Raw genomic sequence first — 22,989 nt, 5'->3', positions numbered from 1 at the left:
ACACTCCGGCCGGATTCACGTTCCCAGTTCTCAGTTCCCCCAACTAGGCTTCCCCCTTCTCAAGTCCTAGACAATGATCACGCCCCAGCTTCTCCCAGGAACCCCCACCCCTCGCAAGGTCTTCACACCCGCGCTGATTGGCCACAAGCCCATAGTCCAGCCCCCTGGACCGTCCCTGGGGCTCAGAGCATTACGTCAACTCGGCCTGGAGAGCGCTAGCGAGAACGGGACTGGGGGGCTTTGGCTGGGGGGCGCGGTCTGTTTGGTCCGCCCCACCCTCCCTACATAAAAGATCGAGCCCACCCAGCCGTCGTCCTCAGCCCATCGTTCCGGAGTAAGTTTCAGGTGGCCCTGCAGTGGGTGTGGAAGGGGAGGACCATCAGACCCACTGACACACATTCAAGTCAGCAAGAAGCTTAAGAGGCACCATGAGAGAGATCGTGCACATCCAGGCGGGCCAGTGCGGCAACCAGATCGGTGCTAAGGTGGGCTCGCTGTTTAGGGGGTTGGGGAAGAACCGTAGCACAGCTCCCCCCGGGATACTCGGGCACCAGAGAGCAAGGTGGTCCTCGGTGAACCCAGGTCTCGTCAAGGGCGTACTTGACTTGCTTTGTGCAATCGGATGGGGCGTAGGCTCAAGGCGACCTTAAAGCTTGGGGATCTCATTCGATTTTCTCGGAATTGTTCGGAATTTGGGCTGCTCCTTCTTCCTTTTCTCTCCCTGATCACCACGCGTGCCTGAAGAAGGAGCGGGTGTGTCGGTGGGCGCGCCAGTCTTTGGGAGGGGCCGGGAAGCAAAGAGAATTGATTTTACTCGCTTGAACACCAGGCGAGCTGCGGGGGAGGGGAGGAGAGCGATTGTCTGGTTAGACGTGCTTTGAATTTAAAATATCCTCCTACAGTTCCCTGGCCTCACTCTCCCCGCCTGCCCCCTTTCCGCTCCTGGAGTCCCAGCGCGTTTGTCTCCGGCCGCCACTGGCGGCTGTGACCCGCAATCCCAGGCTTGGGCTGGTTTTTTCACCCCCACCCCCATCCCTACCTCCTGCCGAGAGCAGCTGTTCGCCTGAGAAACCGCCCAGTTTCAACTTTCTGATCTTGTACAATGTAAGCCCTAAGGCTGTGCCCGGGTCACGCCACTCATTAAAGCTTCTGTAACGTCGGGTTATTAAAACTGGGTGGGGGCTTCTCGTTGCGATTCGGGGTGGGGTCGTGCATAGCTAAATGCAGACTTTTTATGTCTCAGTTTTGGGAGGTCATCAGTGATGAGCATGGTATCGACCCCACTGGCAGTTACCATGGAGACAGTGATTTGCAGCTGGAAAGAATCAATGTCTACTACAATGAAGCCACTGGTAATTATTTTTAACACCCCATGTTCAATTTTGGCACCCCTATGCCCTGCTCTTATGTGGCTCTAGTAGAAGATGTCTACTTTAGGATGACCACTCCTGGGTGGGGTAGCCTCTTCCGTGCCAACCAAATCCTTTGGAAGCCTGGTCATAGGCCTTTCTTTGTTTGGGGGTAGCACCAATCAGAAAAGAGGTGGTACCAAGCCCTTCTCCGCAGAGATTACTGCCTGAAGGACTAAACCAGCTCTTGTTTCCCTGCAGGTAATAAATATGTACCTAGGGCCATCCTGGTGGACCTAGAGCCGGGCACAATGGACTCAGTCAGGTCTGGACCATTTGGGCAGATTTTCAGGCCAGACAACTTCGTGTTCGGTGAGTATGTAGATAGGCACAAGGTGCCAATTATAACTGGCATAAGGGGTGGAGAACTGTGATTGACAGATTGAGAGCATAAATAGCATCCAGGTGTGTGCTGGCTAAGCCTCAGTTTAGGCTTAGAGACAAATAGTTCATTGTTTAATGTCTATTGGTCATTTGGTGATAACTTGAAATAACTATATCTGACGGGTGATTAAAAAAAATACCCAATCGTGGTTGACTTAACCCTTCTTTGCTCTGACAGGCCAGAGTGGTGCAGGAAATAACTGGGCAAAGGGCCACTACACAGAGGGTGCTGAGCTGGTGGACTCCGTCCTGGATGTAGTGAGGAAGGAGTCTGAAAGCTGTGACTGTCTCCAGGGCTTCCAGCTGACCCACTCACTGGGGGGAGGCACAGGCTCAGGCATGGGGACCCTGCTCATCAGCAAGATCCGAGAGGAGTACCCAGACCGCATCATGAACACCTTCAGCGTCATGCCCTCACCCAAGGTCTCTGACACAGTGGTGGAGCCCTACAATGCCACCCTCTCCGTGCACCAGCTGGTGGAGAACACAGATGAAACCTACTGCATCGACAACGAGGCCCTGTATGACATCTGCTTCCGCACCCTCAAGCTGACCACACCCACATATGGCGACCTCAACCACCTGGTGTCAGCCACCATGAGCGGGGTGACCACCTGCCTGCGCTTCCCAGGCCAGCTGAATGCAGATCTGCGCAAGCTGGCTGTGAACATGGTGCCCTTCCCACGCCTGCACTTCTTCATGCCAGGCTTCGCACCTCTGACCAGCAGGGGCAGCCAGCAGTACCGGGCCCTGACAGTGCCTGAGCTCACTCAGCAGATGTTCGACTCCAAGAATATGATGGCCGCCTGTGACCCGCGCCATGGCCGCTACCTGACCGTGGCTGCCATCTTCCGGGGCCGCATGTCCATGAAGGAGGTGGACGAGCAGATGCTCAATGTGCAGAACAAGAACAGCAGCTACTTCGTGGAGTGGATCCCCAACAACGTCAAGACGGCTGTGTGTGACATCCCTCCCCGGGGCCTCAAGATGTCTGCCACCTTCATTGGCAACAGCACGGCCATCCAGGAGCTGTTCAAGCGCATCTCGGAGCAGTTCACTGCCATGTTCCGGCGCAAGGCCTTCCTGCACTGGTACACGGGCGAAGGCATGGACGAGATGGAGTTCACCGAGGCAGAGAGCAACATGAACGACCTGGTGTCTGAATACCAGCAGTACCAGGATGCCACTGCAGATGAGCAGGGCGAGTTCGAGGAGGAGGAGGGCGAGGATGAGGCTTGAGTTCCCCAGGCCAAGAAGGTTAGGGAAAGCTGAGAAGAAAGCAGGGGGAGGGGGGCTTATCCGTGAAAATACCTTGGCAGTTGAAGGAAGAAAGATGGTCTTAGGTTTGTGCTGGGTCTCTGGTGCTCTTCACTGTTGCCTGTCACTTTTTTTCTCTTTTTGTAATATTGATAACATCAATGTAACACTCGAGATCTTTCTGAACTCCTGTTGTAATGGCTAAAACCACATAAACCTTTGTGTCCTAATGGTGTCTTTTTTTCTTTCTCTTTAGTTAGTTCTTTATTATCAACCTAAATCCTCCTTTCTCAACACATAGTACTTTCTTCCGTTAGAAATGAATGAAAGCCCAGAGGCATCGCCTCTTTGGGTATGGCATGAGTTACTATATCTTGAACCAAGAATTACCTTACTCAATCCAACAGGAGAGAGCAGCCTAAAATTTAAAATGCCCTTTGGTACATGAGTCGTTTGCTGCAGGAGTGCACACAAAGTGTGTTTTCATGGAGATACCTTACCAGGCCTTTATTTTCTTTATAAAGTTTTATTTGAGCAGTTACTTAGAGGCACACAGCGCAGCATTTTAAGGAGAATAGAAAGTTTTCTCTCCTCCAGTGATTTTTTAATCCAGCCTTCCTCTCTGGAGGGTGTCATTATTAATAATGTTGATAATTGGTAATAATCCCCAAGTTATATCATTTTCATGGTGTTGAGAATCAAACCTGGTTCCTTCTTGCACACACTCAGCAAGCATTATACCACTGAGCCCAACAGCTGTGTTCAGGAAATGGGTATTCCCCATGTAGTTATGTTGTGTTTTATCTGGCCTGCTCTTTCTTACCAGTGGGCATTCGGGTCATTTAGACTTTTTTCATATAATGCTACAATGAAAAATTTCATGTCTGTATCATTGTACACACAAGAAAATTATTTCTATAAGTGGGATTTCCTACCTTTTTAAGTTAATGCAGCTATGGGCCCTCAGGAACATACGTTAGATATTTAACAGGTTCACTCTCAGGTTTTCCCAGCCATAGTGTCCACAGTTTTATAAATTTTGGACTAACCTTCATTTCAGTTTATTTGGAAATACGAATTTGGAGCGGTTGGGAAGTTTTCCTTTAAAAAGACAAACTGTAAGAATTTTCATAGTTTATTACACTCTCACCGCAAAGACCCGGGACCCGAACTGTGCCCTCAAGCTTGATATAGGCTGGAGTGAAAGGAGTTTTATGATTCTTCCACGGGAGTTACTATGGTTTCTCAAAAGGGCTCCACTATTCCACTCTAATCTGGGCCCGTCAGTTTCTCACTTGAGGATGAGAGGCAGACGATAAGTAGGAACCAAGTGTGCAGAGTTTATTTATCTGCTCCTCTAGAAAAGACAATGAGTCAAGAAAACCATGTTTAGACTTTCCTACTCTTAGATGAATTCAAACCTAGAAAAAATACTTTATAGCTGACCTTTTTATTTTTTTTCCTTCTGTATAGGTCTATTGTTTTAAAAGGAGGGCATACAGAATTTTTATTTTAATAAAAGGATGAAATCTATTTGGAAGCAGTTCCAAGGGGAAGTGTGAGCACTGTCATTTTGAATAGTGTTTGTTTTTTTTTTAAGTCCACCCCACTACTAGGCTCCATAAATGGAAAAGAGCAGCCGTTCATTCTATATGTATCAATCACAGACACCTGGCAGTGAGCAGGGTTAAGTGGGTCAGGACCTTTAGTTCCAACTTTCTATATTTAATGGAAAACCGGCAGGTGTCAGTCCTGCCTGAGCTGGTGTAAAGCTTCTAACAACCTCCTTGAAGCGTGGCATTGGTTTTAAACGCCCCGAACACTTGGGGCAGCTGCCAAAGTCCCCTGGGCCTGTCCTTGGTCAAGCATTTCTGACAACCTGTCAGACTCATGACAGGAACTTTGGGAAAGGGGATGAATGACTGCTGAGCACCTTGTGGCATTCTGGAAGCATCTCTCCTCCCTTGTAAGAAAAGGACAGGCGGGTGCCAGCCAGCTATCCCTTTGGCTGCACACAGAGTTCATGTTGGCACGATGGGTGGGTTGGATGCCAACCTGACCATTCAAGCAGATGCCCTGTTAACTCAAAGATGAGAAAAATGTTCAGACCCTTGGATTAAGAGATACTATTTTTCAAACACTAGTTTCCTTTGGGAGGTGGCCATTGTGTAATGGGATCTGGTGTGTGTGCGTGTGGGGGGGGCATTGGTGGTGAGATTGGTGGTGGTAGCAGTGGTTGTTTCAGTTCTGATAGTGTTCCGTGCCTCGCTAGTGTGCCTTGCAGAGGGTATTCACTTTCTGCTGCAAGGTCTAGAGGTTGGGATTAAGAATGGGGAATTTCAGTTATGTTGAGGCTAGAAACCAAACTCTCAGAGGGCTCCACATTGGCCTACCCAGCTACCTCCACCTAAGGAGCGCTAAGGTTTTGTTAGACTAATAACAGTTTGAGTTAAAATCTTTGCTTTTTCTGTGTAGTTCACTTCAAAGGAAAACCTGAAGACGAGTTTGGCTTGATTCTGCTGAAATGTCCCTAACGTGCACATGTGCTAATGCAATTATATTTGCAAGAGAATTTTTTAATTATTTTATTTTATTTTGGTTTTCAAGACAGATTTTCTCTGTCTAACAGTCCTGGAGAGCTTGCTTTGTAGACCAGACTAGCCCTGAACTCACAGAAATCCATCTGCCTCTGCCTCCCAAGTGTTGGGATTAAAGGATTCTCTTGCACTGCCAGTGCGGGAGAAATGTTTTCTCAGAATCCAACAGTGAAAATTAGTGGCAGTTGGGGAAAGCTAGGGAGCATGAGTGACCCCAAAACAACGACCTCAGGTAAGACTCCCCTCAGGGAGCCCTTCCACCCGGCCTGGTGTCCTAGTTAGCTTCCCACCTTTCTGCTAGGGAGAGCTGCATGACAGCTCGCAGAAGGGCGATTTCCTCTGAGTGTGTCAGCAGTTTACTTGTATTCTAAAGGCTCTTCAAAGTCGAGTCCTGTATTCCCCGGGAATCAGATTCCCTCTTGCCTCTGCTTCCTAACTGCCCTCTCTGTTAGTGTCTTTTGAGATATTCTGATTGTCTCATACAAAAATTATGTCAGGGCGGTTCAGTCTATTTCACATCATTTCTTCTTTAAATGTTAAACCATAAAGAAACGAGCACTGAAAAGAGTACAGGTGTTGTAGCCGCCGACCTACTTTCTGAGTATAACGGCCACTGCCATCTCAGTCAGCAACTGTGACTAACAGGGTGGGGCCTGTTGAGGTTCTCAGAAAAGGAGCGGGATCTTTACACTCTCACCTAGATCCTCGTCACTTTGTCTTCCATTCTCCTGGCTGGATGTATTCCTGCACTCACTGGTTCATCAAGAGAGACTTCACAAGCAGGTTCCTAGAGGCTGTCTGCCCAGCAAGGTCATGGACACTGTGTACCTCTCCCCATATGCCCTGAGCTATGCATCCCTTTATCTGATATTCATAATTTATCATTTCTTTTTATAATAAATCAGCAGATGGAAGTGCTTCCCTGAGCTCTACCTTGCTCTAGGAAATTCTGAAGAGAGGACAATGAAAACCACAATTTACAGTTGTTGGTCAGAAGTATAATTGATTGGTGCTGGCATTTGCAGTGTGAGGCAGACTTATGGATCACAGTCCTACAATTCTGTGAAATGATGCTGCCTCCAGGAAGTTAGTGTCATTTCTGGGTTGAATTAGTAGATACTCACGTCATATCTACTGTAGAAATGGCTTGCTTTGGTGAGGAGAAATCTCAAGTTTGGAGGTATAATATTCTGTATTGAGAGTAGAGGGAAAGCCATCGTTCCACAGAATAATATAAATAGGTCTTTTAGGTTTATGGAGAGCAAGCACTAGGAAAGCAAAGAAGCTTATGAAGTATTTTCTGTTGAAAAGAAGCCTCATTTTCTAAAGCAACTGAAGACAAAATTCAAAACTTCTTGACCTACATTTCTGGTGTGACCGGGAGTATCTGGTTGTACAGTATTTAGGGAGTGTAGCTGTAGACATTGTCCATTTCCGGATCCAAACATTTCTTCCTCTTATCTTGAGGCCTTCCTAATTTTAAGCTAGTAGATAGAACATATCCATGACTTACAGAGAACTTGCTTCAATAATCTGCCGTGAAATGCTCATATCGGGTCATGCTGGTGACAAACATTTAACAGCTAAAATGATGGTTTTTGGTTTTTGTTTTGTTTTTTTTTCTTTCCAGCACAAACATGTTTGCTGTCACTTATGTATCAGGTAACCAAGGAGAAGGAATCTACTCTAATGGATTTGGTGATAAGGGAAGGCACACAGTACACACACACACACACACACACACACACACACACACATGCATAGAGTCTCTGTGGCCACATGAAAGGTGTTCCCAGGAAATTGATTGAGTACAGGAACTAACTAACATAAGGCAAAGGGTCGGAGAGGGAGTGGGAAAGAGTATGTGGGATGTCCGTGGGCAGAGTCGGTGGTTAATATCTAGCAGGCCAGTTGAGACATGTGAGCCTGTGGAAGTCAAGACAGGAAGACACAGTCAACATCCAGCGGCTACGTTATTCATAGATTCAGCTCTGAGGAACAGACTCTCCCTGAAGAAGATAGAATCTAGCAAGCTGCTTTTCAACTCCAGAGCTTCTTTCAGTTCCCTGACTGCACAGGTGTGTGGCACCATTTGAATGTGGTTTGTTTCCAACAGTAATCGCACGGGGACTTCATTCCGCTATGTAATGATGGTAAAGCGGTGTGACTTTGAAGAATGGGCACCATCCTGACAAAGTGTTAATGTGGCTCTCTGTGGACAGGTTCTCTCCTGGCAGTGGGTGACACGAGACTGTACCTGCTCCTTTCTCTCCCTCGATGGCTCTTTTGTGCCTGCTGTGTTGTAACATAGCCATGACCCTCAACAGAGCCCAGAAAGTGCTAATGTTACAAACTTGGAAAAAGTGTGAGTAAAAGGAGCCTCTGTCCTTTATAAAGAATAAGATTTGGAGATTTTATTATAACAACACAAAACAGAACAGCACAACATAGTTTTAGCATCTCACACTTTCACACGGTGCAAAGACAATTCACACTTAGCACCCACTGTGTGTGCCAGGCTTATTACCATTTAGTCTGTACTGTAGAGTGGAGACAGAGCTCAGTTGTCATTGATGGATTTGGGAGACCTTTAACATATCACTTCAGCCTCGTGAATCCCCGTATAAAACAATTCATAAAATCTGTCCTGAGGTTCAGATGATGCTAATGTACATAGAAATAAGAAAGCAGGCATGGCCAGTATTTGTAGATATGTGTTCCCTGCTCTATTTTAATGTCACTTAGATTTTCCAATAACATTTAGTTCAGGTACTATTGTGAAATTAATTTTAAACCTGCTTCTAAAGGAAGAAGGGAGATGATTGGCTCACATTGTTGAAAAGCCCAGAAACAGACCTTTCACAGCAAGGTTGAGAGTCTAGACACGTATATCCCATGATAGCTATAAATGCAGACCAATGCAAAACCATAAACTTTCCCAAGACATCATGAGATGACTTTCTTGGTAACCTGATTGTGCAATTCTTAGGCGTGAACTTTGCAGATGACAATTCGTGTGACAACGTCAAAAGTTGGGTGTGCCTGGACTGGATTTGCATTGTGCCCCTGGAACCTGCTCTCCCCTGCTCACCTCTGGCTCCACATTCCTTGTCTCCCTGCTGCTCTTTGCAAGGATCTCCCAAGTGGTGACCACTTGAGGCTCCTATCACCCCACTGCTACAGAGAAGGAGCCAGGCTGGCTATGGACCTGCATCAGGTGCCCATCCCTGACAGCGATCGATCAGTTTGTTCTCTTCTTAGGAGGATGAAGAGGGGCCAGAGGAGTGGGTAATCTTGGCAGCCAGGGAATTAACTTAAGCAACTCGCTCCAGAATCATTAAGTTGTCAGTAAAGGGCACAGACACTTTGGTTTTCTGACTCGGATATGCTTGAGGTTTGCATCTAAGACCCAAAAGGGATCACAGCGGTTTCAAAAAGCTACCCGGAACAGATGCTCAGCATGGGGATCTGGTCCAGAGATATGCAAACCTTCAAGGTTCCAGTTTGTAAACAGGCTTAAATCTATATTCGGGGGGGCTTGAGACCATTTGACACATTCCTTACCTTGCTATCTTTTCCCAATCTCTGTTTTTTTTTAAAGATTTATTTATTATGTATACCGTATTCTGCCTGCATGTGTACCTGCACCCCAGAAGAGGGCACCAGATTTCATTATAGATGGTTGTGAGCCACCATGTGGTTCCTGGGAATTGAACTCAAGAACCTCTGGAAGAAGAGTCAGTGCTCTTAACTGCTGAGCCATCTCTCCAGCACCTCCGATCTCTGTTTTAGTCCTAACCTAGAAGCCGAGAAGCAGTGCTCCTGTTACAAACTTCACCTCCAGAAGAAAATGCTGCACTTCCCCAGTGTGCTGTCTCAGATCTGAGTGTCTCTCCAAAGTCCCCAGATCATGGAGTTATCGGAAGGTAGTGGAAACTTCCAGGTAAAGCCTAGTGGGAGGTCTTCTGGTCAATGGGGAAATGCCCTCAAAAGGGATTCTGAGGGCTGGGAAGATGACACAACTGTTAGGAACACTAGATATTCTTCCAGAGGACCCAGGTTCCATTCCTAGTACCCATGCTGTGGTTCACAACCATTTGTAACTTCAGTTCCAGGAAATGGAATCAATGCCCTCTCCTGGCTTCCTTGGGTACTAGGAATGCACATAATACATAGATATAGAAGCAGGGAAAACGCCTCTACACCTAAGATACTGGTTTTTAAAGACGGGAGGGTAGAATTCTAGGACCCTGTTCTTCCTCTTTACTTCCTAGTCACAAGGAGAATGGTATCACTCTACAGTATGCGCCTTCTGTGATAAACTGCTTTACGATAGGAGCAAAATTAAGGGGCTCAAACATGAGCCCAAGTGAACCCTTCTCCCTCTCTCCTTTTGAGACAGAATCTCACTGTGCAGTATCCCCAAACTAGCTTCAAACTCTGCTCTTCCGACCTTCACATCCTGAAACCTCAGGCATGTGCCTGCACAAACCTTCCCTTATTCTAAGCATATTATCCCAGACATTTCTCTCAGTCCTGGGAAGCTGATTAACACATCCATCCCTCACTTCACTTTGTCATTCTCTCTTCCCAGAATACACGGCGTGTCTTCTTTCCAAGGGTTCCTTAGCTGTGTGTGTATGTATGTATATGTGTGTGTGTGTGTGTGTGTGTACGTGTGTTAAAGGATGTGCTCACATGCCTTCGTTAGCATGTTTGTGTACATGTGCATGGAGGCCAGAGGTCAGCATTGGGTCTTCTTTAATCACTTCTGTGGTAGTTTGAAAGAAAATGGTCCCCAAAGGGATTGGCACTATTAGGAAATATGGAGTAGGTGTGGCCTAACTGAAGGAAGTGTCACTCTGGGGGTGGACTTTGAGTCTCCTTTCCTCAAACTACACCCAGCATGGAACACAGTTCACTTCCTGTTGCCTGTAGATCAAGATATAGAACTCTCTAGATACATCTCCTCCTCTAATCCCAAGTCTGCCTGCATACTGCTGTGCTTCCCACTATAATGATAACGGACTAAACCTCTGAAACCATAAGCAACTCCAATTAAATGTTTTCCTTTATAAGAGTTGCCATGGTTATGGTGTCTCTTCACAGCAATAGAAACCTGAAGACAACTTCGCTTCTTATGTTTTGAAAAAGGGTCTCTCAGACTCTGCAATACTGGCTAGCCAGCTCCTGTCTCCTCCTCCCCAGTGCTGGCAGCTACAGCCACCATTTCTTCCTCTGTCTCCCATTTCGACGTTCTTGAATGTAGAACACATTTACATTAGCAGCGTTGTGGCCCTTGTCCTCACTTTCACCATCTCTACATACATGCATACATACATACATACATACAATACATACATGGATAGAAACCCGGACCTCTCACAAGTTGGGCAAATATTCTACCACTTAGACACATCTCCAGCTCTGTAGCTCATTTTTAAATGAAATAAGTTTTCCTACTATTTAGGAAGAAAAAGTAAGCTCCCCCACCCCAGTTCAAAACCAACACGGCGCTATAGCTCCCCCTTCTGTTGTTTCCATAAAACAATTTAAAACCATTCTTTGTATTTGTCTATTAATTTAGTGCACGCTGGGTGGGGGTGGTACACCTGGAGGTTATAGGACAGCTGTCAAGAGTCTGTTCTTTCCTTCCCCGTGTGAGTTCCTGCCATGGAGCTCAGATAGTTCAGCTTGGCAGCAAGTGCCTCTACCCACTGAGTCATCTTGCCAGCCTTTTGTTTATTTTTAATTGCCTGTTTGGGAGCTGTGCACCGGTGCTCCCACCAACACTCCTACAGAATCCTCCTCTTTTCTTCACTGCTGCTAGTTCTCGGTGGTCATGGAAACGGCTGCTGGCATTTTCTTCCATCCTCATCGTCATCCCCATCCTAGAGGGGCATTTGGATTGCTTGTCTTGAGCATTTAGAGTTTGTTTCTTGCTGGGCATGATGGCTCATGTGTTTAAACTCAGAGTTTTAGAGGCAGATAGATCTCTGAGAGTTTCAGCTTGAGCTACACTGTGAGACCCTGTCTCAAAAAAATAATTCAATATAAAAGTTACAAAAATAGAATTTGCTTTTTGGCCTGTTTGGTAGGTGGGGGAGGTGAGGGAGACAGGTTAAGGGAGAACTGAAACTTGTGACCCCCAGCCATTCATTCTCTCTGCATCTTCCAGATCAGCCCACTTCTAAAGTCTCTTGTCTCTTGTGGTTCCAACAGCCACGCTTGGGTCTCACTAGCCTTCTACTTTCAATTTTACTTTGACACAGTGCTAGTGAAATGAATGTGGATAAATACACTCTGACCTGCAGAAAGTGTCCAAGCTAAGCCAGGGAAGCAAACACAAGCACATCCAAGCACCACGAGGAAAGCGCGAGGGAAGCCCAAAGAAGATATGGACTGCCTCGCGCGCGGGTTCTTTGTGCGTGTGGCTTTCCTAGAGGAAACTGCACCCATTGTCGCCCGGGTGGGAAGGTCTGAGGGGCTTGCACATTAGCCAGAGGCAATCTCTTGAAGGAAGATGAATTAAACAGTGGCCCCTGAAACATCAGGACATGCTGTCACAGCCAACGAAACCAGGTGACAGGGACTGTCTCTACTGAGGCCATACCCTGCCGACCCCATTTTTTTTCTATTTTCTTTTTTTCTGGTGGTATGGGTACACACAGGACTTCATGCATCTGTTCCACCACTGGGCTGTATCTCCTTTATCTTTCGTTGGTTTTGCTTCCCCTTAGAAACCTTGGCAGGCCTCTGGGAGGACATAGTGGCTGCTTCCTGGCGCAGATTACAGCGCTGGATTCTTCTGTTGAAAGAGGGATCCGGCAGAAATTTTGCATGTTCGACCTGTGACATTGGCCATCCCGCTCTGTGCATGACACTCACATAGCCATGCTTCCTTGTCTGGATAAAGACCCAGGGTGCTGATGTGTGTGCTACCTGGAGAGAGGCGGGCCCAACTTTCTCCAAGCAGGTTTTGTGGGCAGAACTTTACTACGGAGCACCAACATATGGGTATTGTGTCTGTATATTGTAAAGCTATTTTATTTTGTGTGTCAAATACTATGTCCAGTCATTCAAGGGTTCAAAAAGACAGAAGACAGATTCTCTCTAGGACTTGCAGCCTTTTCTCAATCCACACCACTGCACCTTCTTACTGAGCCCAAGGCTCAGAAGCAACCTTGAAATCAGCAGGTGGAAGAGAGAAAGGCTGGAATCAAAGATCTTCCCCTAAATCGGCCTCAGAGGGAGTCACGCTGACAGTAAACACAGCCTGGAAGTATTGACTCACAGGGAAAGAGGTGGATGGAGGGAGGGTTGCCAGGTTCCCAGGGCCCATGTCCACCCTTCTGAACTTCCAGCAATCCTGGCCCAGCTCGACAACGTATGCCCAGAATTTGGTAATTGCTGTGAGACCACACTGCTGCTGAGCCCAGCTCCTCACCCAGGTCGGGTGAGTCACTCTGCGAGTCAGTTCCAGAAGATAAGATTAGAAACTTTCTCAAAGAAGCTGGACATGAAAAAGCTAATCTCAGTAACGTCCCAGCCACAAGTTTCTCCTACCAACCCAACTCTCCTACAGATCAGCATAACATTCCCAGTTCCCATAGTTCTAACACTTCTTCCTGCCACCCTTTAAATGATTTCCGAAGTGGTGTGGGAGCAGAGAATCATAGTGAAACTGGAATGGCCCCTGGCCCCTTCCTTTCTTTTACCTCTAGGCACAGTCCTAGGATGGACTCCTGGCCTTGGGCTCTCCAGAGACTTTTGTTTTTACCTGTTCTTCTCAAGCTGGCTATGATGTCAGATTTGGGTGTTCAACTCTGACTTTGGAAAGTTAAAACCCTTCCTCCCTTTCTCTCTCTCCCCCCCCCTCTCTCTCTCAGTCTCTGTGTGTGGTTTGTTGGTCTGTGTGCACGTATGCACAGGTGCACTTACTTACACAAGCTCACGTGGAGGTCAGATTGCTATAGGATGTCTTCCTCAATCTTTTCTCCACCCTATTTTTTTGAGACAGGGTTTCTCAGTGAACCCATACCTCACGGTTTCAGCTAGACCAGTTGGTTAGCAGTCTCTCAAGAGCTGCTACTCTCCAGCCTGTCTGTCTCTATCCTCCAGCCCTGGAGTTGCAGACCTGCCTGACTTTTGTGTGGGTTCTGGGGTTCTGAACTCAAGTCTTCCTGTTTTCACTCCGTCCTAGCTTTAGCCCTGTTGCTGCGATAGATGCCCTGACCAAAGTAACTAAAGGGAGAAAGGGTTCATCTTAGCTCACAATTCTAGTGATAGTGCATCACTGTGGGGAAGTCACAGTGGTAAGAGCTCGAGGCGATGGGAGCATCGTGGCTCATGCATAGCCAAGAAACAGGAATAAATTAATGTATGCTTGCACTGATTAGTTTGCTTCACTTTTACAGTCAAGAACTCAAACTAGGAAATGGGGCCAGACACTTAGATTAGGTTGTCCCAAATTAATTACTGCTACCAATCCCTACCCTCACACATAGATATGTCCACATGCCAACTTTCTTGTTTCCTTCTACTGCTGCAACAAATACCATGATCAAAAGCACCTTAAAGAAGGAAAGGTCTAATTGTGGCTTCCAGCTGACAGTGGCAGGAACTCGAAGCAGAAGCTGTAGAGGAGTACTGTGTACTGGTTCACCCCCAAACAATGCTTAGCCAGCTCTTTCTGTTACATCCCAAGACCATCTGCCCAGAGAATGGTGCCATCCACAGTCAGAAAGGCCTCTGTGTCAATTAACAATCAAGACAACTGCACGCAGACACACCCACAGGCGTGTGATAATTCCTAGCAGAGACTCTTCAAATGGCCAAGGCTGTGTCAAGTACACACAGTTCATGCTAACTAGGTCCCCAACTGAATCCAGACAATTTTTTTACCGAGCCCTCCCTTCCGCAGACGTCTCTACATTTGCGTCGAGCTGACAACACTACCACACACAACCAACACTTTATCCATTGAGAAATCTACACACCCTCCGCCCTCCTAACAGATCTTCCACTGCCTCTGCACTGGCCGGCTCTCCGGCACTGAGACAAAATACCCGAGGTGATTGGTTAAAAGGAGGACACATGATTTGAGCTCATGGTTTCAGTACACAGTCCTGTTGCTTTGGTAACTGCGGCAACACAGCAAGCACATCCTGGCCAGAGCGTGTGGTGAAGGAAATGAATTCACCTCATGGTGGCTGGGAAGCAGAAAGAGGTGGGGGAAGCCAGAGGCCCAGTGTCCACTTCAAGCATGTGGCCTGTATTAGACAAAGGTTCTTTAGAGGAATGGGTTAGACAGAGTGTAAACACACACATACGCACACATGCACACATGCACACATGTACACACACACAGCTTACATAATAAGGCTTGGGTGACCTGACAAAGGCTGCCTGCATGTCGGAGAGGCTGTGAAACCTGTAACTGCTCAGAGCATGAAGCTGGATCCCACAACAATTCTTTTCTGGAGCCAGAGGTTTAGTTTCCTGGTGAGTCACTGGTATTCATTCCACAATGGAAGGCCAAAGAAGTCGGAGACTAATGTCAGTGAAAGGTGGTGATGGTGGTGGCAGAAGCAGCAGCACTTTTGGAGTCCTCAGCAAGAAGCAAAGGCAGGAGAAACTTGCTTTTTCCTCAGATCTTGTATCTGGGCTGCCTAACACAAGGTGTCTCCCACACTGAAGGGGAGCATCCCCCCTAAACACAACTCTGGAAATGCCCTCAACAGACATTTCTGGAGGCCTTGTCTCCTAAGATTTTCAGATCCAGGAAAGTTGACAAACAAGAGTCATCACAGCCCCAAAGGCCTAACCTCTTCTGTTAAGGTCCCTCATCCAGCTGGGACAGTCCAGATCCAAACTGCAGCATGCTGTCCCGGAAGTCTCCATGGCCCCAACCAAACATTTCTTGCCTCTCTCTTCCCCATATCAGTCTCCCTCAAACACTAATCATAAAGGAGGGAGAAGGGGGCTCTTTTGCTAGTGTTTTGTGAAATACTCAGAGCATCAAGTAGCTATACCTTCTCACTTTCAAGCTGTGTGACTTTGAAAAATTTATTCAACCTCTCTGGGGTTTCATTTCCTCATCTATAAAATGCAGACGATCATAGCACAAATCATCCCAAGGCTGAACACAAGCCATCAGTGTATGATATTGTCATGGCTTGTCCTTGGTGATGACGTGAACGGCATTGCAGAAGCAGTCCTACCCCGAAGTAGAAGGCACACCTCGGCCTATCTCTCTTCTAGCATCATGGCCAACACACAGGTCAGAGAACAGGAACAAATCGATGATGCCATGCTGTAACCGGGTGACCAGGAGGCATGAGTCACATATTGGGCACTCTCCAGAGCAGTGGGTTGAATCGTATGGAATTGCAGAATTTGTGCAGAAAACCATAGGTTCCTGTCAGGGGACCTCAGGATCCGTCTTGAGCAAAGGAAATGGAGAGTACTGGTTTCCCAGCCCCTTGAACCTCTAACTCCTTTCTCTTGTTCTTCACTCTCAGGATGATTCATGACCCTGGGCAGAGTTTCGGAGTCCACATTTGGTTCCTCAAAACTTGGCAACACCCTGCTTATCACCTGGGGTCTCCCCAAAATGCAGGTTCTGTCCCAATGGTTCTGGGGAGTGGCCAGCTTTTCGAGGCAAGCTTTTCGAGGCAGGAGCTGTCACTGCACCCTGAAAAGGGACTCTTGGATGTCACGGCAGCTGACTCATTGCAGCTCCAGAGAGCCCAGTGAATTCTTCTTGCAACATTAGCAGGCCAAGGCAAAATTAAGAAAGTCGCTGCAGGGCAGCAGTACCAGTCAAGCTCCCTGCCCTTCTTGTCTCGATGGTCTCAGATGCAACACTTTTTATTGTCTGCCCTTTAAGTCCACGAAGAATTCTTTTCTTCTTGTCCTGCTTCACTGAGCGTGCATTCAGCCATATTTATTGACGTCTGCCATGTGACATATACAGCATGTGGGGAAACCTCAGTCTATGATTTGTACTGTTGTCAGTTTGTGAAGACGCCAAGGGGCAAAGTGCAAGTCCCCAGTGTGGTGGCTTTGTGGGCTTGTTTTGCCTCGGTATATCTGGTGCTGGCCTTTAAACTCAGGCCAGGTCCTTGTACATGTGAAGTGCTGCTCTACCACTAGGTCACACCCTTAGACCTTAGCGTGATGGTTAATATTTTCTGAAAGTGAACAGATTCCACGGATAACTCAGCCCATGCTTCCCAGTGCTCCTTCCGTAAATGCCAGCTGACCTGTCTCCAAGCCGCAGCCCTTACCTTCCCTCTGACTTATGCCTCCGTTTGCCACTTATCACCACGTTGATGTTCCCACAGGCCTTCCAGAGGCTTTGGGGGACTCTGACGGATTTCCCAGGCCAGCCTGTGTTCTGACAGTTTTACATAGACATTCTACCTGCTTCTTCCTCCATGTAACCCAAGCTTTCCCAAGGGCAGAACCTTCTCTCCATCATTCCCCACCAGCACATTTTTTTGCTGCGCTGCGTTTTGCTCCGAGAGCTATGTCACCTGGTTGGAACGCCTGCTTGCAGGTTTGGTTTTCTCATCTGAGATGACTGTGGATTTGGTCGGCCTCCAAATAATTAGCCCTGGCTCCTCAGCAGCTGGCGAAGGGCTGGGTCACAGACTGCTGAGGAATGAGAAATGTTTGGGGTGAACGGACGTCATCTGTGGTATGTAACATGACAGGCCAGCTGTCGGACAGCATGGACAAGAACTGTGAAAGGGAGGGGTGAGGAGAACTTCAGGGGGGCAAGTGAAGGATCGGGGGCACGCCAACAGTGCCTATCAAGAGCCAGGCTCCTCTCAGGAAGTGAGTTGTCAAGAATTTTAGATCTACTTCCACAATGAAAATCTCTCTTTTGGGCATAACGAAGTTAGATGGAAAGCCAAGCTTCTTGCTGCTTCTCAAACCAGTTCAAGCTTGCTTCAGTAAGGTTTGCAGTAGCCAAGATTGCAAATCTGATGACTGTTGTGGCCATTTCACTTCTATGTCCAAACCCATTCTCCTCCTCTGCGTGTGTGGGTAGGGAAAGAAAGAGAGAAAGAGAGAGAGAGAGAGAGAGAGAGAGAGAGAGGAAGAGAGAGGGAGAGCGAGGGAGGGAGGGAGGGAGGGAAGGAGGTAGAGAAACTGACCAAGTGTCATACTCTATCCTTCTCCACCTTATGTTTTGAATCAGGGTCCACCCTGAACATGGAACGCGTTGTTTTGTCTAGACCAGAAGCCCCAGGACCCTCTTGTCTGCCTTCCCGACTGCTGCCTGCTCCCAGGGATAGTTTGAAGGTCACACTGTCACCACACCCAGCGTTTGTGCTGCTACTGAGGGTCTGGACTCCAGTCCTCCTGTGGCAGGTACTTAACCCACTACGTCCCCCACCAGTCCCATTCTTCCCTTTTGTGAGAAAAGGCTTTTGGAATAAATTTGGTTTTCTTGTTCTCTTAAAATATTCCACACACAAAAACAGACTCAGTAGACTTACTGTACAAGCACAAGACCTGAGTTTGGATCCGTACCACCCAGGTAAAAGGCCAGGCATGGTGAAGCAGCCTATAACCTCAGTGCTGGGGACATGGAAAAGAGAGGATCCCTGGGGTTCACTGGCAGCCAAGCTAGCCAAAATGTTGAACTCCAGGTCCTGTGAAAGACCTTGTCTCCAAAAATAAGGTAGAGCTCGATTGAGCTGCACATTCAGTGTTGACCTCTGACCTCCACACACAATACATCATATACACATTATATGTTACATACATATCATACACACATCATACACACACATTACATATTACATACACTTCACACACACATTGTATATATACATTGTACATTATATACACATTGAACACCCAAACCATACTTACACCATCAATAACAAAAAACAATGCTATTTTTCCACATCATAAAATCGAATCAGCAAAAATGTAACATAAAGAAAGTTTGAAATAATCAACATTGCAGAGAAAAATTGCAAATTCCCATAAACTTGCCTTTTCTGGTTAGAATTAAGAAGGGATAAGTATGTTGTGGGATCTGGTGGGTAGTATTGGGGGAAAGTCAGACAATTACATGGACTTTGAGTATTTTTATAAAAGATTTATTTTCATTATTCTCCTTATTTGTGGTGTGTGTGTGTGTGTGTGTATGTGTAAATACAGTGCCCATGGAGACCAGAAGAGAAAGTCAGATTCCCTAGAGCTGGAATTATAGGCGGTTAGGAACTTGAATCTTCTTCAAAGGCAGTACATATTTTTAATGTGTGAGCCCTCAACTTTGAGCATTTTTGTATCGTGTTGATTTTATAATAATGATGCCTGAAATAGTTACTTTTTAATTTTTCAGTCTCTCCATGTATACAACCCACCACCCATTTGGGTCCTTGGCTCTTTATTTCCTTTGATGCTCAACCCTGGACCACTTTGGCTGCCCATGTCTGAATGGACACATTGGATGACAGTTCTAATTTTGAACAGAGTAATAACCTGATAAAATTCAGGCATCATAAGTTCATCATGCCAATTCTAAAATCTGAATCTTTTTGAGTGTCCCTAAGAGGGAATTTCTACACCAGAAAAGTTTGTTTCATGCCTAAGATTATTTTAAAACATTCTTAAAAGTTACCTTCAGCTTCTGTATATAAGGTGTATATGTAGCATAAATGAATTTCATAAATAGACACAAGCCCCCTGTTTAAGATATTAAATTAACATACAGGAAAATATTCTCAAATTATATTGTCTGAAATCTAAAACATAACTGGTCCCACACATTTGGATAAGGAGGGCCTTTTATAATGACAGGAACCCTATCACTGGGGATTCCAGTTTCATGACATGACCACCCAAGGCCTCATCTCCTAAAGACATCACTTTAAGGATTAGTATTTGAACAAATGGATTTCTCAGGGACGCAACAGTCTATAGGAATAAATGTCTTGCTTAGGATTTCCTAGCCAGGGACAAAAACTGGCTTAATCCACTTTCTAGGTCATACTGAATCATCTTGGGTGGCAGCACAAAGCCAGCACATTCCAGTTAGTGCTTCATTTACATAACGTCATTGCTGACTTCCAGGGTGGCCAAGTAAAGGAAAGGTGAGACCCGGCAGAGCCCGTGATGCAGGTGGTGTTATGCAACGTGGAAACACGTGGAAGGAAAGTGACCCGAGGAAGGTATCCGGGCTCAATGTCACAACCCCTGAGGCCTACAGGCTGACAGCGTGTGAAGACTGACTTGACCCTTCTGTCCTTTCTCCTTGTGTGACCAAGTCTTTAGGATAGTGCCTAAATTATGGGTCAAGACAAGAAAGAATTTGTAACTCCCCATTCTGATCAGAAAAGATGATAAAGTCAGGGTCAAAGTTGTTAGGCCTTGAAGTGAAGTCTGTGGTCCAGAAGTTAGCTGAAGTGTCCAGGGTCCCAGTTTGGTGTGGGAAGTCCTTCTGTCTATATTTTGCTTTAATTGGTTAATAAATAAAGCTGTTTCGGCCAGTGGCTTAGCAGTATAAGGCAAGGTGGGAGTTCCAAGCAGACAGAAAAGGAGAGAGTAGGCGGAGTCATGAGTCATGTAGCCCAGCTGGAGACAGATGTGGGGGATGAAACTTCCCCCGTAAGCCACGGCCACATGACCATGCACAGATTAATGGAGATGGGTTAATTTAGGATATAAGAGTTAGCTAGAAATACACCTAAGCTATTGGTCAAACAGTATTGCAATTTATATAATTTCTGTGTGATTATTTTGAGTCTGGGTGGTCGGGCAGCCTCCACAACACCAGTTTTCAGTAGCCCCTGAGGTCCTGGGGGGTTTCCCAAGGTCACCAGTCATGTTGGCAGTTCTACAGTCAATGAGAGGACAGTGGTGAGGCTCTTACAATGTAATCAGTCAATTGGTGGAGGTGGTGGTGTGTGTGCGTGTCCCTCTCTTTCTCTGCACACTGATGCATATTTGCCACTTCCCGGGCTCATCATTCTGTGGTAGGACTTGAGTTTTAGTCTAGCTTCTTTGTTTAGCCTAAGGAATTTTCTTAGGTTTCCTGAGACTCAGGAAGCTGATAATAAAGTTTTTCACTTCCCTTGAGAGTCCTCATCTCACTTTCACTCTGAGGCCTCTTCTGCAGGGATGGAGGGTTCTGGCTCAGGACTTCAGCTTCTCTAGATGTCACCTGCACTGTCTAGGAGAAGTCAGATGACCCATCATTCCCCGTGTGCAGCACAGCTTCTTCTGTGCCTTCTTTAAGGATTAACATCCAGCGTTGTGATTATGTTGTATCTTGTTCATTTGTCTCTGTTCATCTTGCTGCAGTTGGATGAGCTTGTTTGTTTAATGTATGAATTGATAGTTTCATCAAACTAGAAAAAAATTGAGATCATTTTCTAAAATGACTAGCCCTCTTTATTCTCTTTCCTCCTGGGGTTTTAATTGTGTGCATGTTTGCTGTCTTTGTACAATGAACTGAAGGTCTGATCATTTCTTAGCGCCTTGTGTCTTCCTCCTGTGACTAGTTTGATGGTTTCTATTGCCATATCTTCAGATTGACTGCTTTTCTTCTCCTGTGCCTGGTCCTATTAAGATGCGCTAGTAAAATTTCCATCTCAGTTGCTATTTTTATTTCGTTTTATTTCCAAATAAGATATAATTCACATGTCACAATATCCCTTATTTTACACCTACCCTTTGTCGACTCACTGTGTTTATGTTTTACATTAAATGCTGTGATGTTTATACTATCTATCTTAAAATTCTTGTCTTTTAAGAAAGATTTATTTTATTAGCTTTGTACATGTGTGGGCTTGTGTATGAGTATGTGTACATGAATGTGGGTGTGTGCGGTGACTGATGTACAGGTAGATGTGGGCCCACCCAGTGTTGGTGCTAGATTCAAATCACAGAAATATTTCTCTATATCTCTCTAGCCCTAAAATTATTGCTTTGTTCTTGTTGTTGCCTGTTTGCTTGTTTTGTTTTTAGTTTTTGAGACAGGATTTCTCCATGTAACAGTCCTGGCTGTTCTGGAACTTGCTCTGTAGAACAGGCTGGCCTTGAATTCACAGAGATCCTCCTACCTCTGCCTCCCGAGTGCTGGGTTTAAAGGAATGTACCACCACTGCCTTGCAAATTATTGTCTTTTAATAATATTTTCACTTTGTTATTGCTAAATATTTATTACGGATCATGATGACCTTCCTGGATTTTCCTATTTCTTTGTATGACTGGCATCTCCAGGTGAAATGCTATACACTTTGAATGTTTCGTTGTTGACTTCTTTAAGCGTTTTTCTTCCAGGCAGGACATTACCCCTAGACCAGCTCCAGCCCTAGCTTGTTGCTAAGCGCTGTTGTGATGGATGTACGCTGCCATCTGCCCCATGCTGCTTTACTTACACAGTGGTACCCCTTTCTACGGTTTCACCTCCCATGATTTCAGCTATCTTTAGTCAGTCAAGCTCTCAAAGTAGTAAATAGAAAATTCCAGAAACAAACAATTGATAAGTGTTTAAAACAATACACTGTCATAATTGTTTTTATTAGTTATGTAGTTATGATTATTAATCTCTTTCTATACTCAGTTATAAATTAAACTTTATCATAGGTATGCTTATATAGGTAGTGTATCTATAGGGCTCAGTACTAGCCTGGGTTTCGGGAACCCACAGGGAGACCTTGGAGCATTTCCCTATGGGTAAAGGGTAACCAATGTATTCCAAAGTTCTGACCTTACGAGGTTTCTACTGAATGCCCTGAGGTTCACTTCAGAAAGCCCCAAGCAGTAGCTCAGAATGCAGACTTCTCAGGATTTTGCAAGCTTTGATTACCCTGTAGTGGCTCTTTTTCTTCATACTTGGTCCTTGCACAGCCTTATCAAATCTCATCTGCACATAACAGCCTAGCATTCAGCCAATATTTCCAAAATACCATGAATATTCATGGAGCCATTTACTCATTCTTGAACCTTCACAGCTTCCCCTCAGGCACGGTTTCTCTTTGCAGTTCCACAAGCCTGCTATGCTCTGATTGGATGCTGTTCCCTGTGCCACAATAAGGAAAGGTCCCAGGAAGGAAGCTAGAGTGGTTTTGAGCCCATCTTACTATGTCCCCCCTCCAGAGGCTGTAATCATTAGGTGTTTATTTTTTTCAGGACTGAAAAGAATTCTTTAGAATGCTATATCCAATTATCCAATTCTTCATTGTTTAAGACAGAACGGTGCTTTGTCATTTATTGCTTCTTATACACTCTTCCTAATGAAGCATGTTATCCCCCACCCCACCCCACCCCGCCTCCATTGTATGGTAAAATATGAACAGCACATGGTTCTG

The 22,989-nt window shown here is 46.0% G+C and overlaps 1 protein-coding gene across 1 annotated transcript; it reads left to right on the top strand.

The window, feature by feature from the left end:
* The first annotated feature begins 223 nt into the window (after positions 1–223).
* LOC125397643 (tubulin beta-2B chain) lies at positions 224–3,280 on the top strand. Its single transcript, XM_087896523.1, has 4 exons — positions 224–485; positions 1,244–1,352; positions 1,611–1,721; positions 1,972–3,280. Exons 1-4 carry the CDS (start codon positions 429–431, stop codon positions 3,030–3,032), a joined length of 1,338 nt encoding a protein of 445 aa, XP_087752649.1. The 5' UTR covers positions 224–428; the 3' UTR covers positions 3,033–3,280.
* The last annotated feature ends 19,709 nt before the right edge of the window (positions 3,281–22,989 follow it).

This window comes from Myodes glareolus, chromosome 14 (assembly GCF_982192425.1).
Source record: "Myodes glareolus chromosome 14, mMyoGla1.1, whole genome shotgun sequence".
Lineage (NCBI taxonomy): Eukaryota > Metazoa > Chordata > Mammalia > Rodentia > Cricetidae > Myodes > Myodes glareolus.
Note: the sequence above shows the minus strand (reverse complement) of the source record. Positions and strands in the feature narration are given on the sequence as shown.

Coding starts and splice junctions, on each gene's coding strand:
- LOC125397643 (XM_087896523.1), top strand. CDS start 429: ATGAGAGAGATCGTGCACATCCAGGCGGGCCAGTGCGGCAACCAGATC. Junction 1,353..1,610: donor CTACTACAATGAAGCCACTG/GTAATTATTTTT, acceptor GTTTCCCTGCAG/GTAATAAATATGTACCTAGG. Junction 1,722..1,971: donor GCCAGACAACTTCGTGTTCG/GTGAGTATGTAG, acceptor TTGCTCTGACAG/GCCAGAGTGGTGCAGGAAAT.